At 39.4% G+C, this 15,058-nt stretch overlaps 1 protein-coding gene across 1 annotated transcript in view; it reads left to right on the forward strand.

Moving 5' to 3' along the window:
• ARHGAP15 (Rho GTPase activating protein 15) overlaps positions 1 to 15,058 on the forward strand; it is a 330,235-nt gene that overhangs the window by 58,593 nt on the left and 256,584 nt on the right. Inside the window, exon 7 of the mRNA XM_075028952.1 lies at positions 3,823 to 3,912. Coding sequence (XP_074885053.1) covers positions 3,823 to 3,912 — 90 coding nt within the window. The remainder of the gene's footprint in view (positions 1 to 3,822; positions 3,913 to 15,058) is intronic.

Here is a 15,058-nt window from a genome sequence, read left to right on the forward strand (position 1 = left end):
ACAACAATTAAAGCACACAGAGGAGAGATTCAGAAAATGAGCTTGTTTACAAATATTACTGAAAATGCAAGTTTGCATCCCATGTAGCTAAATCATTACCTTCTGCTGCTGCCTTGATCATTTCTGGTCATGCTTTTGATATGCCTTTTTTTAGCATTCATATGAATGTAACTTGCTTTTTATTTTAAATTAAGGGCATTGTGATCTAAACGGATCACAGCTCCGTTCTTTCTCACCAGTGCTAAATTCTATTATCAGTTGGTCTTTCTAACCAAGAGAAAGTAGTCTGTTTATTCCCTGAGATAGTTTATTCAACAGAGGTTATTTTAACCTCAGGTTATTAGCCCATCTGCAAAGTAATTTACTGAGTGAAAATGCTGCTGAAATCCATATTCATGTTTAGGAAGATTTCATTGTAGCAGACACTTGTATCAATTTACAGCATAACCCCCTCCAACAACATTGATATAACATAATTGCTCTGACTGCAAAACATGAAGCAAGGACGTGGAGTGCTCAGGCTTTCCCAGTAACCTTAACTTACTCTCTTGCAGCGTCTCTGAGTAATGCATAAACCAGAAAACTGTGTCACAGGACAATGTTTAGGCTGGAATGAATTTCTAGGCAATTTTCCAGTGGTCCCTATGGGTTTAAGCAGAGCTTCCCCTTGTGTGGAGCTCCCCAGGTGCAGAAGAAGGGCTGATCTGCACAATGGACAGTTTCAGGGTTGACGGATCTGAAAGGCTTTTCGTGTAGTTTTCTTCAGAAACTTCATAAACTATGCCATACCCATGTGTCTCGTATGGTGTTCATAGACACCTCATATCCCGTTGTGGGCAGAATTGCTAAATTCTCCAAAAGAGCAGTTTTGCAGCTGATCGCTGTACGTAGCAGAAGGGTGTTCACTTATCCAATACCGTAAGCTTGCACCCCATCCTTTCTGGAAAGGGAGATGCACATACTTATACTTCTGCTTATTACGAAATCAGAGCTGTAAACAAACTCCAGATTACTACAACAACAAAATTAAGCTGTGTGCACTGAGTGCACAGAGGAGTCCAAGTTGACAAGAAGCTCAACGTGACCTGGCAATGTGCATTTGCAGCCCAGAAAGCCAACCGTATCCTGGGCTTCATCCAAAGAAGCGTGACCAGCAGGTCAAGGGAGGTGATTCTCCCCCTCTACTCCGCTCTTGTGAGACCCCACCCATAGTATTGCCTTCAGCTCTGGGGCCCTCAATATAGGAAGAACATGGATCTCTTGGAGCAAGTCCAGAGGACCAAGAAGATGATCAGAGGGCTGGAGCACCTCTCCTATGAAGACAGGCTGAGAGAGTTGGGGTTGTTTGACCTGGAGAAGAGAAGGCTCCAGGGAGACCTTATAGTGGCTTTCCAGTACTTAAAGCCACTTTCCTGGCTTTAGAAAGGGTGAGTGGTGAGGCACTGGAACAGGTTGCCCAGAGAGGTTGTGGCTGCCCCATCCCTGGCAGTGTTCCAGGCCAGGTTGGATGGGGCTTTGAGCAACCTGGTCTAGTGGAAGGTGTCCCTGCCCAGGGCAGGGGGGTTGGAACTAGATGATCTTTGAGGTCCCTTCCAACCCAAACCATTCTATGAGTCTACGATTCGTTCTAAGTTCTGCTGCTGCATACACTTTTGTAGTCATAGAAATTAGAGATGGTAAAATCCTATCGAGTTCATTAGTCTGTCTTCCTACAAAAACTCCCTGGACTTTCCATTGTTTTTTCACACTTCAGTGTGAAACACCACAGCAGTTTTCCTGAGGAAAATATCCTGTAGCCCAGTATACTTCACTATCAAGAAACTATTTCCCGTTTCTTTATCTACATTTTAATCTCTTCTTTTCATCTCATTATGTGTTTCCAAAATTTCTTGAATCTTTCTGCTGGCAGAATAAAGCTGCCCTTCTTTGTTAAAGTATTTTCAGACTCAAGCTACCTTTCTGGATAATTTTTTCAAAGAAATCAAGGTGACCCACTTTGACGAGGCTGTGTTATGTGTTCATGATGGGTTACACAGCTGCCTGCTCTGTGCGGCGCAGACCTGGTCATTGCATGGAGTCCTGGGGAAGAAACTTCCCTGGGGTATCTCCTGGCCAAGGAGGGAACGATCTAGTCAAAGGAGGCACCAGAGCCCTATTTATAAAAGTATAGTACTGGAATACTGAAAATTTGTTGGTTTTTTTCCCCCTATTTGAATATTTTTTTGTACTAATGGGTTAGTGTTTGTTTTTCAACTTTGTCGCTTTTGCCATGCAAATATTAACTGATTAAATTTCACAACATCTTTGTAAAATCCAGTATCAATAACTGATCTGTTATGAAAAATTCAGAAAGATTAAGTTCTTGTCAGAGGCCAGGCAGGAAGTCTGAGGCAGAGTTGGGGAAAAAAATCCAAACCTTGCTCTGCCAGTGATTTAGCCACAAGAAGATCCTTCTGTTTTGAACAGCATATTTCTTTTATTAAAAAAATAATTAAAAAAAAATAAGAAAAGGAACAAAGTCACACAGGACTGTCAATTTTAGAGGAGCTGAACCATGGTGGTTTTATGGTTTGGCAAACGGAGAACATAATTACAACTCCAGTACTGAAAACTTCCAGAGACTCTGGCTGCAAATTACTTGACCAGGATACCTTACTCTGCTTCTTTTAACCTAAATAGGTCCTTTTCCACCCATCTCAAAAGGACCCTGGAGAACACGCATTTTTTAACCTTTAATAACAACATCAGAGAAGTTCAGTGAGCAAACTTTCGAAAGCTGATTATTCGGCTGATGCTGGACTGGCCACTGTTAACTTCTATTAAGTCTGTTTTCTTTATCACCAATGCCATTTTTTAAGGTAAAATGGCTTAAGAACAAGAGAGCAAAAAAGATGCGTCAAGCTGATTAATTGCGTTATGTGGATATTACTCCATATCTTACCCAAAAGGGACTTATTAGTGCTTTATACTGTTAACAGTAGTATTTTTATTGTTGTCTGGGATGTGCTGTAACCTAATCTACAAAGGCTACTCTAAACTACATGTGCTTTGCCAGAACTGCTGCACAGGCAGAATCCCTGGAGAAGGAATTTAGATGGCAAATGAGCATTATTGTGCTTTACACCAACTCCCAGCAATGTAAATGATCCAGGCAAACAAACGTGCTCTTCGAATTATTTGCATCCATACGGAGGAGCTGGGGAGGCAGAGCTGTGTCACTCCGGGATGCACGGACTGACATTGCGAAGTAGCAAACTGTGTGGAGCTACTCTAGCGTTGAGCTCTTTCTCGATGTCACATGTGCCCTCAAAGCCTTTTTTTTTTTTTTTTTTTTTAGGAGCTAGAAATGATAATTTGTTTGGAGAAAGGAGATAGCTTGTCTTACAGATATGATGTATATTCTTGTCTAATTTCTCTCCTTTCCAACTGCATCAGTTTAAATTTCCATTTGGAAAGCCCGCAAAACTTTACCTTTAAACCCAACGGCTTTTCAAGAGGTTTTGCAAAGTAAGCATTTCAAATGTCTGGTCAATGTATATGCATTTGTGTTTTCATCTATTCTATGTTGTATTAGACTGCTTTTTAAATCATCTAATTATTTTAAAAATTATGTGTTTAGTGTAAGAACCTTATTTCCGAGTTAAGACACCTCCGAAGTGGTTATTTAGTAATACCAGGGAATAATGAACTCTTTTCAGTAATACCAGCAGCTGTGCTACAATAATCTGTCACTTAAACTTGATCTATTCTTGTTTTATCTGATAACTGTCCCCATCTGTGAAAAGTCAGGCCATATTCATGGTTGATTTTTTTTCTTTCCAGAAACCAGGATATAAACCTGAGTGTGTGGATTTGTGTGGTGCTCGCATTGAGTGGACCTCGGAGAAATCCAGCAGAAAGAATGTCTTTCAGGTAAGAGCCAACGCATGCATTTCATTGCTCATTTGAGTATAAACTCTGTTAAGAGGTAGGTTTTATTTCTTTGGTTTTAATAACTAGAGACTGATTTAATACAGCGTTTTTCTTACCAATACAGGAGTGTAACATTTTATCAAGCATCAGTTTACTGTTTTTCTAAGAGAAGGATTTCTGATGACTGAGTCTCCTAAACACTTGAAAACCTGTTGATTTATTGATTAATGCTCTATATTCAATTTGTTTTTAAAACTTAGTAGGTAATTGCTTTGGGTTCAGGCCTAGAATCTTGACCTAAAGGACTTCCATAAACACAACTTCTTCAAACTGCTTATACAAGCACTGCTCCAACACAGTGCGGTTACTCTGTTTATTTTTATTGCTGTTCAGGGTCCTCAGACGGTGATGACCCAGGTTCATTTCTGGAAGGGGAGGGGAGGATTTTAAAAGCTTGCCTCTGTCAGGGCCAGCATAGAAGGACATGAATTTCTTATAGGACTGGTCTTCATTGATGGAAAAAAATATTATTTACTTGCTTCATCTAAATCCCATTGAATTGAAAAGGAGGATCAAGGCCCAAGAAGATGAAAGGATGAGAAAAGCGTTACTGCAAGGTTAACATTCCAGGATCTAGGGGCTAAAATAGTTTATTGCAACATCTTCAGGTTTTGGACATAATCCATCTCCCATGAATATCAGTAGAAAGGGTTTTTTGGTTTTTTTTTTTGTTTCACTAAAAGTTGCATCAAGCCACACCAAAATACTATTCTCTATGAACCGACTTGTTTCCCAGAGTTCTAACATGAAGAATTTTTAACAATACAAACAATAAAGGGAGGAGAGATGCAGAAGGGAACGTGTCAGGGTCAGGATACTGTTAGTTACCAGATAGTCCTTTGGCATCATCACCGATGAAACATGCTGGAGGAACCAACTGTGCCCACGTCTGGGATTTAAGAAAAAAACAGACCACAAACAAAAAACCCTTGAGGGACTGTGCATGGTTTCTTGAAAAGAAACCTCTTTGGGTCAACTGGGTGTTACAGAGACTTTTTCAAGGTTTATTTTTCTAGACATCTTTCTAAAGCGCATGCAATATTTAGAAATATTCCTCTTCTTCAAGGCAGCGAGACTTAGGCTTCTATACCCCCCACATCCTTCAGGTTGTCTTGAGACAACACTTGGAGCTTTGTCATTTCCTAGGTATTTTTAGAATAAATATTTTGGTTTTGCTGTCAATCTTCAGCTTTTTCACTTGGAATGTGATTAAGTATAACCTTAGCCTTCGCTCCTGCAACCCCCTGAGCACGCTGACAGGTCTTCTGAGTTTCTAGGGTTTATTTCGCATTTTGCAGCAAGCAAAATTTATGTTTGGAAATGCATATTGGCGTGGTGATTCATTGCAGCTAATACATTTCCAATGTAAAGACAAATGAGGCTCTGTTATTGATTTACCAAACTGGTCGTATGAAGACTTTGCAATACATTTTCTTCTCACTTCTGTTAGTGCGAGGTGTAACTCCACTGAATCAGAATAATGTGAGAAAGGAAACTCATGCACTACTGTTTGAACCCATTAAAACGTGTCTTCATCAAGCCAATAAGTGAGTGGGAGAGACATTAAGAAGTAAAAGCATGGGAGGAAGGACATATGTTAAGACACATTTTGAAAAGGGATGGAGCATTGTTTAGACAGAGAGCTACAAGAAGATTCTGCCAGATGGTAAGAGTGAAAGAGGAGAAGGCTTTGGCATCAGTAGTGGTGACATTTTGGGAAAGGAAAGGACTGAACGAGACTGGTGCTACATGAGCAGATAGAGTGGGAAGGGGACTAGAGAGAGAGTGAAGATTTATGAGATAGTCTGGAGGGAATCCAAGGCGAGTTCGAAAGCGGAGAGGTCAGTTTGTACCTGGATACTGAATATTTCAGGAAACACTTCTGATGATCTACTTATCCCTAGCGGGTGGGAATAAGATTGATAATGTCTGTCTACTTATTCATAGGTTTGTTCAAATGAAAAGAACATGGGTGATTTTTTTTCTGTGACCTAAATATAGATGCATTGCATTGCTATTTGATTAAATACGTTAGCTGCCTAACTCTGAAATGATCAGAAATAAGTATGATTATGTCTTCAAAGCGTGGCAACAAAGCATAGTTGGTGGGTTTTTGTTTCATTACTTTCTGAATAATAAAACATTTTTTTCTGGTTCAAACAGAGCAATGGTTGCTTTCTGCTAATATGTTGTACTAGGAGTAGATGCAGGATTTTGAGTTTGATTTAGCCTGGGTGCTCAATTTGAGTTCATGAATTATAGATTAGAAATAGAAAATGACTATTGAGATTTTGGTTTGAAGAAAAAGAAGGAAATCTTGAATTTAGAATCTAAGCATATGACAGTTAATGGATGGTAACAAGAAGATGGAGTACAGGAGTATCATAAAGAAAACTAATTGGAAACATGATGGATGCAGGAAAAAAAAAAGAGGAAACTGCAAGTAAATTATATTCAGGCAGGAAGATTTGGGTTTCTGGTCTTGATCATGAGGTTTTCGGCAGTGTTACTCCACTCGTTTTAATTGAGCTACTCTCTGTTTAACAGGATAAGTCTGATCTGTCTCTCACACTATCCAATTTGTGCATGCAATCTATTTCTGTTCTTGATGAACATATTACGTGGGGTTTTTTTCAAGTGTTCCTTCATAGTAACTGAAAATATGCACCTCATAAAATATAACCTTCTGATTTTCCTTCCTTTATTTTATTGATGATATAGCTAGCACCAAGGAAAAGAACTGGTTAGGAACGGCTTCCCGTGATGTGGGGAAACGTAGCGGTTTGCAGTGAGATACCGTGCTGTTTGTTCTTGCTGGCTGAATGACGCGATACACTAGGTCTTCATCAGAGGAGTGGTGAATAAAAGAAGATTTATGTTCAAATCACATGCTTTAAATATTTCTGCTAAGTGCTAGTTTGCTCTTTGGTGTTTAGCCTGAAATTTAAAGCACTGAGGATTAAAAGGATTACAACATAATCTTAAATAATCCTAAGTGTCATTTACAGAGAGATGGTTGTAATAACTAAATAAAACCATGTTAAGGGATGGCAGTGTTGTCAGTCAGCAACTGGAACAGAAACAGTGCTTATGTCACTCTGTCGTTCTCCTCTTTCCTTTATTTGGCTTAGTTTGATATTGGGTAGGTGCATTTTGATGCGGGTTATCAAAAAAGAAAATAACATGACAGGCTGCTTTTCAGTCAGTACTAATATGGCTGCTGAGGCACCAGTAACTAGGTTAGTTTACAGATTTTCTCAATATTCAATGTTTCCTGGTTCTAGTAAACTTTTCAACTGGAGTTTATTCTTTCCCCTGCTTTACTCACCCTCTACTCCAAGTCAAGAAGCCCTTCTAATCTCAAATTCCGCCCAGACGACATGGAAGACTTGCTCTTGACCTCTGGCTTCATAATTCTGGAGCTTCATTAGCACAAAGTCTTGTGGCTGTAGACTATTTCCTTGAAGAGGTTTTGGAAGATTTCTCTCAGATGATTCAAAAAAGAAAAGAAAAAATAGGAGAGAGGTGAAGAGTGCAAAAAAAGGTCACGAGCAGCGTACTTACAAATGGGTGAAGTTGCTTTGTTCTCTTAATCACACTATTCATTTAACTAACATTTTTTTTAGTTTCTTTAGTAATATTTTTTTCCCTGTTTACCAAGTTCACTTTGTAGGAAGGTTTCATATGAAGAATTCCTGGAGTTCAATGCCCTGGCTCTTGCCACAGATCTGGTGCGATACTGGTTTTTGTTTCAATGCACTGCAGCTGTAAGGGGTTACTCATTCATATGCAACTAAGAATTGTAAGCGTCTTTTACAAATAGAAAAATCTGTGTAAGACATACAGTATTTCAACAGTGAGACAGCTGAAAGTACAACTGTACCTATGTGTAATATGAAAGAATTTATCCTGCAGCTGTTTCATATATAATAACATTTATGGCACTGATCTAGGGTAACTCCCTCGTCCTTGAAGCTATCCAGCTTTGTCCAAGAGCATAATCTGAATGATAAGCTATTTTGTTCTACATACTGTAGGATCAGTATAGTATCTGGATGCCTCCCAGGAATGTTTTAAGTCACCGCTTTTTGCCATGGGAGGGATAATTTTCTTTTCCATGATCTCTCTAGAGGAAGCACTGAGAGTACAATGTGGAGGGGCTCAGGCTGGGATTGGTATTTGGATTTCTTTGTATGTTTTTAAATATAAATGCTGTATAGAGGAGGCAAATTGAAAAAAGCCACCTTGTACTCAGATGGATATGAAGCTTCTGGTGGTCCTTACCTCGGAGAAAATGCTGTTTCCTGAGCATGAGAGTGTTCTTGCCTGCAGGTCCTACGAGGCGCGCAGTAACCTTTGCTGGCTTTGAATTAGATATGCATTAGATGGACCTGTTGTCATTTTAAAACATCTGTACAGCATTTTGTCCGCTTCTGGAGGTTATTGCTGTGACTGTGGTTTAATTTCTATCCGAGGGACCTGAATATTGCCTAATTAAAAGACTTAGCCACATCACACAGTTACTAGATGGTGTCAGCAAGAAGTTCTTTAAAAATAAACTTATAATTAGTTTTAAAAAAGCACAAAAATGGTCTGAATCATCATCGTAGAGAAGTTCAAGTGTGTATTTTTACATAAGTAGTACTCTGTTTTTACTGGTGTAAGTGGGAAATCTTGAACACAACAATGTGGAATGGTCTCTGCATTACGTTTTATTTCTCTCTTCTAACTGCCTTGTTAGTGACCTTACCAGCAAAGCCCCTGCCAAAGTATTCAGTAAAACCTAATCGATGGTTGCAGAAAATCTTCTGACCTCTCCATATATCAGCTCTTTTCTTTTGTAATCTGTATACAACATGACCAGTGAATGCACTTTTTTTCTTGAATTTAGTTGTCTTTATTCTTAATATTTTTTTTCATTGTGAAAGCCACATAATACTGTATTTGACAGAAATGCATACAAAATACAGAGTCAGAGCTGTGGATGGTGGACACTTTAAATGTACAGCATGTATACAGATTTCAGGGTTCAAGGACCTGACTCACATTCTACTTTTATGATAGTGTAACTCTGTGGACATTTTTGGAATCACTTCTTATTTACATCTGTTGAAAAATAGCCTCTTTATTAATTTCCCTATTATTTTTTCTTTTGTTTTAAACCAGAAGCTACAAATGAAACTATGCTTTCTTTAGTTCATTGTCTTACTCAATTCCCCAAATTTTCTGAGGTGTCAAGCAGTTCAGATCACAACCTTTGCTTTTGGAATCTGCTGTTACAGTAGTGCTCTTAGCATGCAGAACCGGGCAAGATCTTATGCAAGTAATGGCAGTAGACCTGTGTTTCGTTTCATATCTGTAAGCCAAATTTTTATTGTTGATTAAAAAAAAAAGTAAGAGAGAGTACATAGTGCAAGAAGGAAAATATCCTTGATTGTGGGGAAGATTTTGCAGAAAATAATTGCACACAATATACATTCTAAACATTATACAATTGAGAAGTCACTTTGTCTTCTAAAGACTTTAACATGACATTTTAAGGTGATAAAGAGGAGAGACATTTAGAGATGCTTGGCAATTTTTTGTGTGTGTGTGTATGTGTATGAAAAGGGCAGATTTAATCGTAATCACTTTACCTGTGTTGACAGTAGCTGCTCCTGAGACCCAAGGAGTTGTTCCTGGTTATTAAAGAACACAATGGGTAGAAGAACTAGCTGAGAAAGAAAAAGATCCTCATCTAATCCAGAATAAGCAACAGCCTGCTACCTGGGGCTCTCGTAGAAGCTATGGGATATGCAGTTTCACCCCTGTTTCAGAAGTTCTAGGTGAGCAATGCTCAGGCTTTAGCCACCCTGGGTGGATGAGTGTGTTTGCCTTCTCCCACCAGTGTTCCACGCTTAGGCTTGATGTTACTGACATTAGCCCAAAGAGAGTATATTGAGAGTAAAATTAAATTCAGGTTGCTTTGTAGGCACGGACGCAAAAATTCTTGATGTGACTCATGTTTTAAGGAATGCCAGCTAATAAAGCCAATTCCCCCCCCCAAAATGTGGAGAGAGGGACACATTTCATTATTCCTGTGATACAAGCAGTGACAGCAAACTTTTACACCCTGTGACAGGAACATACAAACTGTAAGGCCTTGGATTTCATACGTATAAGACCAGTGACACCTTAAAGAAAATGAGAAGACTTTTTTATATGGACCAAAAGGTTTGTACTTTATGGTTCAAACTATATACAGTTTGAAAATAGGCACGGTATCAGGAGGAAGACACTCCACTTTGACAACGATCTGAATTTAAAGGGTTTGGGAAACTGAGTCTTTAGCCTCCATAATAGAATGTCAAGGAAGCTCTCTATATATTCAACCTCTATAAGAGAGTTTCAAGCATTTCAAGGAACAGCAACTTTATTCATAAAAGGGACAAGCTGAGTAGTTGGGGTAGAGCTGCTACAAAGTTATAGCTAATATATTTCTCTCACTTTCTGTGGTTCCTGTGTCTGGTTTGGGGTAACACAAAACCCTCAGCGGTATCAGCAAAAAGGCCTCATGTGTTCTGTCTACGAGATCAGGACAGCAATTTTTTTTTTTTTTTAATTTAAAAAAATTAAAATCCTAGTCACCATTTTACTGATCATGTAAAAAAGTTATTACTTTTCAGAAATAGTGATGCTTACTCCTGGTAAGCAACATTTTGTTGTACCTGGCTACTTGAAGGAAGATTCAAAATTCTCAACAAAACTTCGGTTGATCTGTAGCTAAATATTTTCTTAACTAGACAGTTCCTTTTTTCCAATTATCGTCCCATGAAAAATTTTATGAAAATTTCACTGTGTTGGAAAAAATCACTTGAGAAGTGTAACTTCAACAATTCATGGAGGTCTTGAAAAGGCTCAAAAGTCTTGATGAAGACAGAACTGCAGATCACCTCTGCTGTGCTACTCACTGCAGGCCATGAAATATCAGGGCAACCAGCTCCTATAGCACACCAGAGCTGGGGTCTCACGAAACCCCAGAGAACTCCCAAATTGAACTGAAAAGCGAGCCGAAGTTTTCTGTGAAAATCAGGCTGATTTAAAAGCCCCACAACCCATATTCTCCAAATCTGACATAATGTGTACATAGATGTCCGTCTGCTAAAAATGATTATTATAATAGCTCACCGCACTTTTTTAAGAGCCCATCTTTTGACAGATGTAAGTGCTGATATGTGAGTGACTGTGATAGGTATGAGTGTCTGTGTATGCTCATACACATGTGCTTCTTAAGAAATTATATGAATCACTTAGCTTTTGACAGCTACGCTGCAGCTTTCAGAAGTGCAGATGTTATTTGTCCATCAGAAAAGAAAATATTTATTTCAAGCCACAGGCATTTTCTGCGTTGCAAAAATAAAACAGAACAGCAGTTAATGCTTAATGTGCATGTGAAATAATTTTGTCAGGGGCAGAAGCACGGCTGAGCATAAGGGCCTGGACAAATACGTGAGTGCACAAGAAGCACCTTGTGCCTTGGATAACGCCGAACCTTATGAAAAATCAATCTAGGCAGCTTACCCATAAGCAAAGTGCGACAGCGGAGCTGCTTACTTTTCCATTGTTTTTCTGCTGAATTCACGGAGGGTTGTGTTGGTTGGTTCGGTATTTTTTTTTTCTTTTTTTTTTTCTCTCTCTCTTATTTTTTTTTTTTTTTTTTTTTTACAGCCGAAGAAGCGAGACGTGTTTTGCAGCTCGCATGCGAAATGGCAGTGGGCTGCAGCCTCTTGCTGCATTATTCATAAACATATTGCTGCCATCTCGTGGGCAGCGCACGAGCCGGCGCGGGCAGCGTTGCGGGCAGCGTTGCGGGCAGCGTTGCGGGCAGCGTTGCGGGCAGCGTTGCGGGCAAGAGGCCAGGGCTGTCCGGGCTGTGGTCAGTGCCACCGGAGCTGTGCTTTTCCCAAGGGATAACCAGCTCCGCAGAGGACAGCGGTGCAGGTCACTTAGCACCCACCGTCGCGACGGGGAGCAGTTTTTTTAAGCATCTTTTTTTCGGCAAAAAAAAAAATGGGTGCGTGGCCGAAGAGTTCACGCTATTAATGTTTACTTTATTTAGCTGGTTGCTAAATGAGGTAACGTCTGCTCGTAGGAAGGACTAGTGCTGCTGTAAACCTGTATTCTCTAAATTATGCATGTGGTGGTAGTTTTATGTTTTAAAATGGTGATTATCTTCTGGTCAGCGGGGTTGATAGGGAAAGGGTAAATAGCTTCGTAAGGACGGGCTGGTTCAAGATAAAGCACATAATGAGAATTATTGCTACAGATATCCAGTTTGGTGAACTTGATAAAGCCCTCTGATGCGAGGCCTTTGGTGCTGTGTTTTGTATACTCATAAAACAGGGAAAATGGTATTTTCATAGTCCTGGCAATCCATAGCTGAAGGGGAGTGCAGAAATGTGAAAGGAGCCTGGCTTTCCTGATTCTTTAGTACTTTAAGGTTCTGTGATTCTCCTGAGTGAAAACAGCTAAATTAATTTAAAAGCATTATGATTTTTGCAGCCTTCGTAATGTAAGTTAATATTAAAAAAAAAAAAAATTGTCTTGATATGTGCCCAAACATTGCACACGTTCCCTTAATTTATCAAACTCTTGAAAAAACAAAGAGAAAAATGAATCCTAAATGAACTCACTCAGAGATAATCAAATCTGACTTGTTTACATGTTTGGTGCTGGTATTTCTGTATTCAGCCACTACATTTTTTAAAATCTTGGCGAAGTCACTTTACTCCATTTTTGTGTTTCTCTTTAATGAGCGAGGCAGATATTTAAAGTTGGCTGGGCACAGCGAGCCTTGGCTGTCCTCTCGCTGAAAGGCAGCACCTCGCATTTGTGTGCAAAGGGATGCCAGACGATATGGTAGGGATTCACATTTTTTTTGTGTGTGTAGGAGTGATTTCTACCGCTGACATTCTTTGGGGAGAGGATGGGTTCGGATGTTTCAAGGTGTTAAATGGACAATAGCAGGCAATTTGAATGCGAGGGGAGAAATGCAAATAGTGTCCTGCCCTCTCTTTTAGATAATATACCTCTCGGTTTTCAGCAGAGCAGTCATTCTTAAGCTGTGATTCATGGACCACTAATGGGATGGGGAGACTTTTTGAAATGGTAATACAAGCGTAGTCGGCCTGAGAAGACATTTAAGGTAGTTCCCAGACGGTACAAATGAAAGGAAAACCCAGAAGAACATTTTCCACCAGGGACCCTGGCTTTTCAAACCTCCTCCTGAAGTTTATTGACTTTGAGGATGCGCCTGCAATTGATCCCATTTACGGAGTATTTTTATATGGATTACGAGAGTTGTTAAAAACTTGAGTTTGAGTTTAGGCGCTGGAGTGCTTGAATTCTGGTGTGGTTTTTAAATTTTATTTTAGTTTGGTTTTTCCATTTGTCCTTTCATTGCCTTTTTTCTGATTTGGGGTGAACAAATTCCTAGGAATTTCATGTAATTACATCTGCAATTGCATCTGTAAAACAGGGTGATCCAAGAAGCCTAGCAAATACTTTCTTTGGCAAACAAAGTTGCAAAGTGGAGGTGTGGTTTGCTTACCATTTAATTTAAAAATAGACTATCTAACTTAAATTCTCATAAGATTTTAACACTTAAATTCCACAGCACTACAGTCAGCCTCCCTTTGTTTTGTTTTTTTTCTGATCATAGTCATGATTGTTACAAATACATTATTGTTTAAAATTCTAACATACTTGAAACCTAGAATGTGTTTATCTTCCCCTCCTGAGTCAGAGTTTACAGGTAAACTTTTACAGATTGAGCTTTAGACTAATTTTCCAGGTTGGAAAGTGTGCATTTGTATAAGTGAATATTCGTATGAGAGCACATGTTAATTAATGAAAATGGGAGCCAACTACTAAGACTCTCTTAAGTAATAGAATTATTATTATTTTCTATTATTTGTACATAGTCATCACTAGGTGGAGGCATACTTTACATATTCTATTGAACATGTCATCTGTTATGGGCTGAGATGAATTGCATTGATACCGCATAGTTAAGTGAATGACACACTTTTTAACCTGAACTGTTGAAGTAACCTGTTACCACCGAACGACCGCCTCACAGACTAAGCAGACTTGTGCTTCGACCACTACTACTGCTGAAAAGCAATGAAAATTGAATATTTTTTAATCATGGGCTGTACAGAGATCTCTTGAATTAATTCAGAAACATTGTTCATGTCCGGTAAAGTTGTTGTGGAGCAAGAGATTGAAATAACAAATAGCTATTCATTTCAATACCTCAGCCTGCAGTACTTTAGTCAATGTATGATAGACTGACAGGGTTTTTTTACTTCTCTTTTTAGTTATGGTAGCAAAGTCCATTCACAGCCCATCCGTGTTTTTTCATGGTACAGGGCTACCTGCTATACATTGCACAAGTTAGATTTCGACTGAGGGTAACAAGACCTGCCTCCATTGATGCTAATACACTGACTTCACCCAAACTCTCCTGATTTACACCAGGAGTAGATCTTATGCATTTGTGCAGGTATACGTAGCGCTATGCTTATGTTTCTCTCTTCTGTTTAGGAGCTGATAGGGCAGAGTCTGTGCAAGGTGGTCCTCGGCTAGCACAGCCCAAGACACGTGTTTAAGGGGCCAAAAGGAAACTCTTGGGTGTGAATGTGGGAATCGGAGACAAGAATTGTCTCTTTCTCCATACTTTGAATACTCCGTCATGACTCTTTGCAGCTTATAACATCCGCTGGCTTTCATTGTAGGAGAAAGAAGGGTCATGGTGCACAGATTATAAAGAAAAAATGCACTTCATTCAGAAAATAATCCGTATCTTTTCGAGTAAGACACAGACTCTCTTCTAAACATGCTGAGAAAAGCGGGGGAAATAAATTTTTACATCTCTGTCATTTTAATATGTTTTAGAGAATGGAGCCGGGATTATTGGGAGAGATTTCCTGGGTTTTGTAGCTTCTTAAGCCCAAACGAACATAGTGGACGTTGCTGTGGCCTCGAGATTTGTCACCTGCCTTGGGATGCTCTGCTCCTGTCCCTTGGGGCAGAGTCAGCCTGT

Source organism: Buteo buteo, chromosome 5 (genome assembly GCF_964188355.1).
Source record: "Buteo buteo chromosome 5, bButBut1.hap1.1, whole genome shotgun sequence".
Lineage (NCBI taxonomy): Eukaryota > Metazoa > Chordata > Aves > Accipitriformes > Accipitridae > Buteo > Buteo buteo.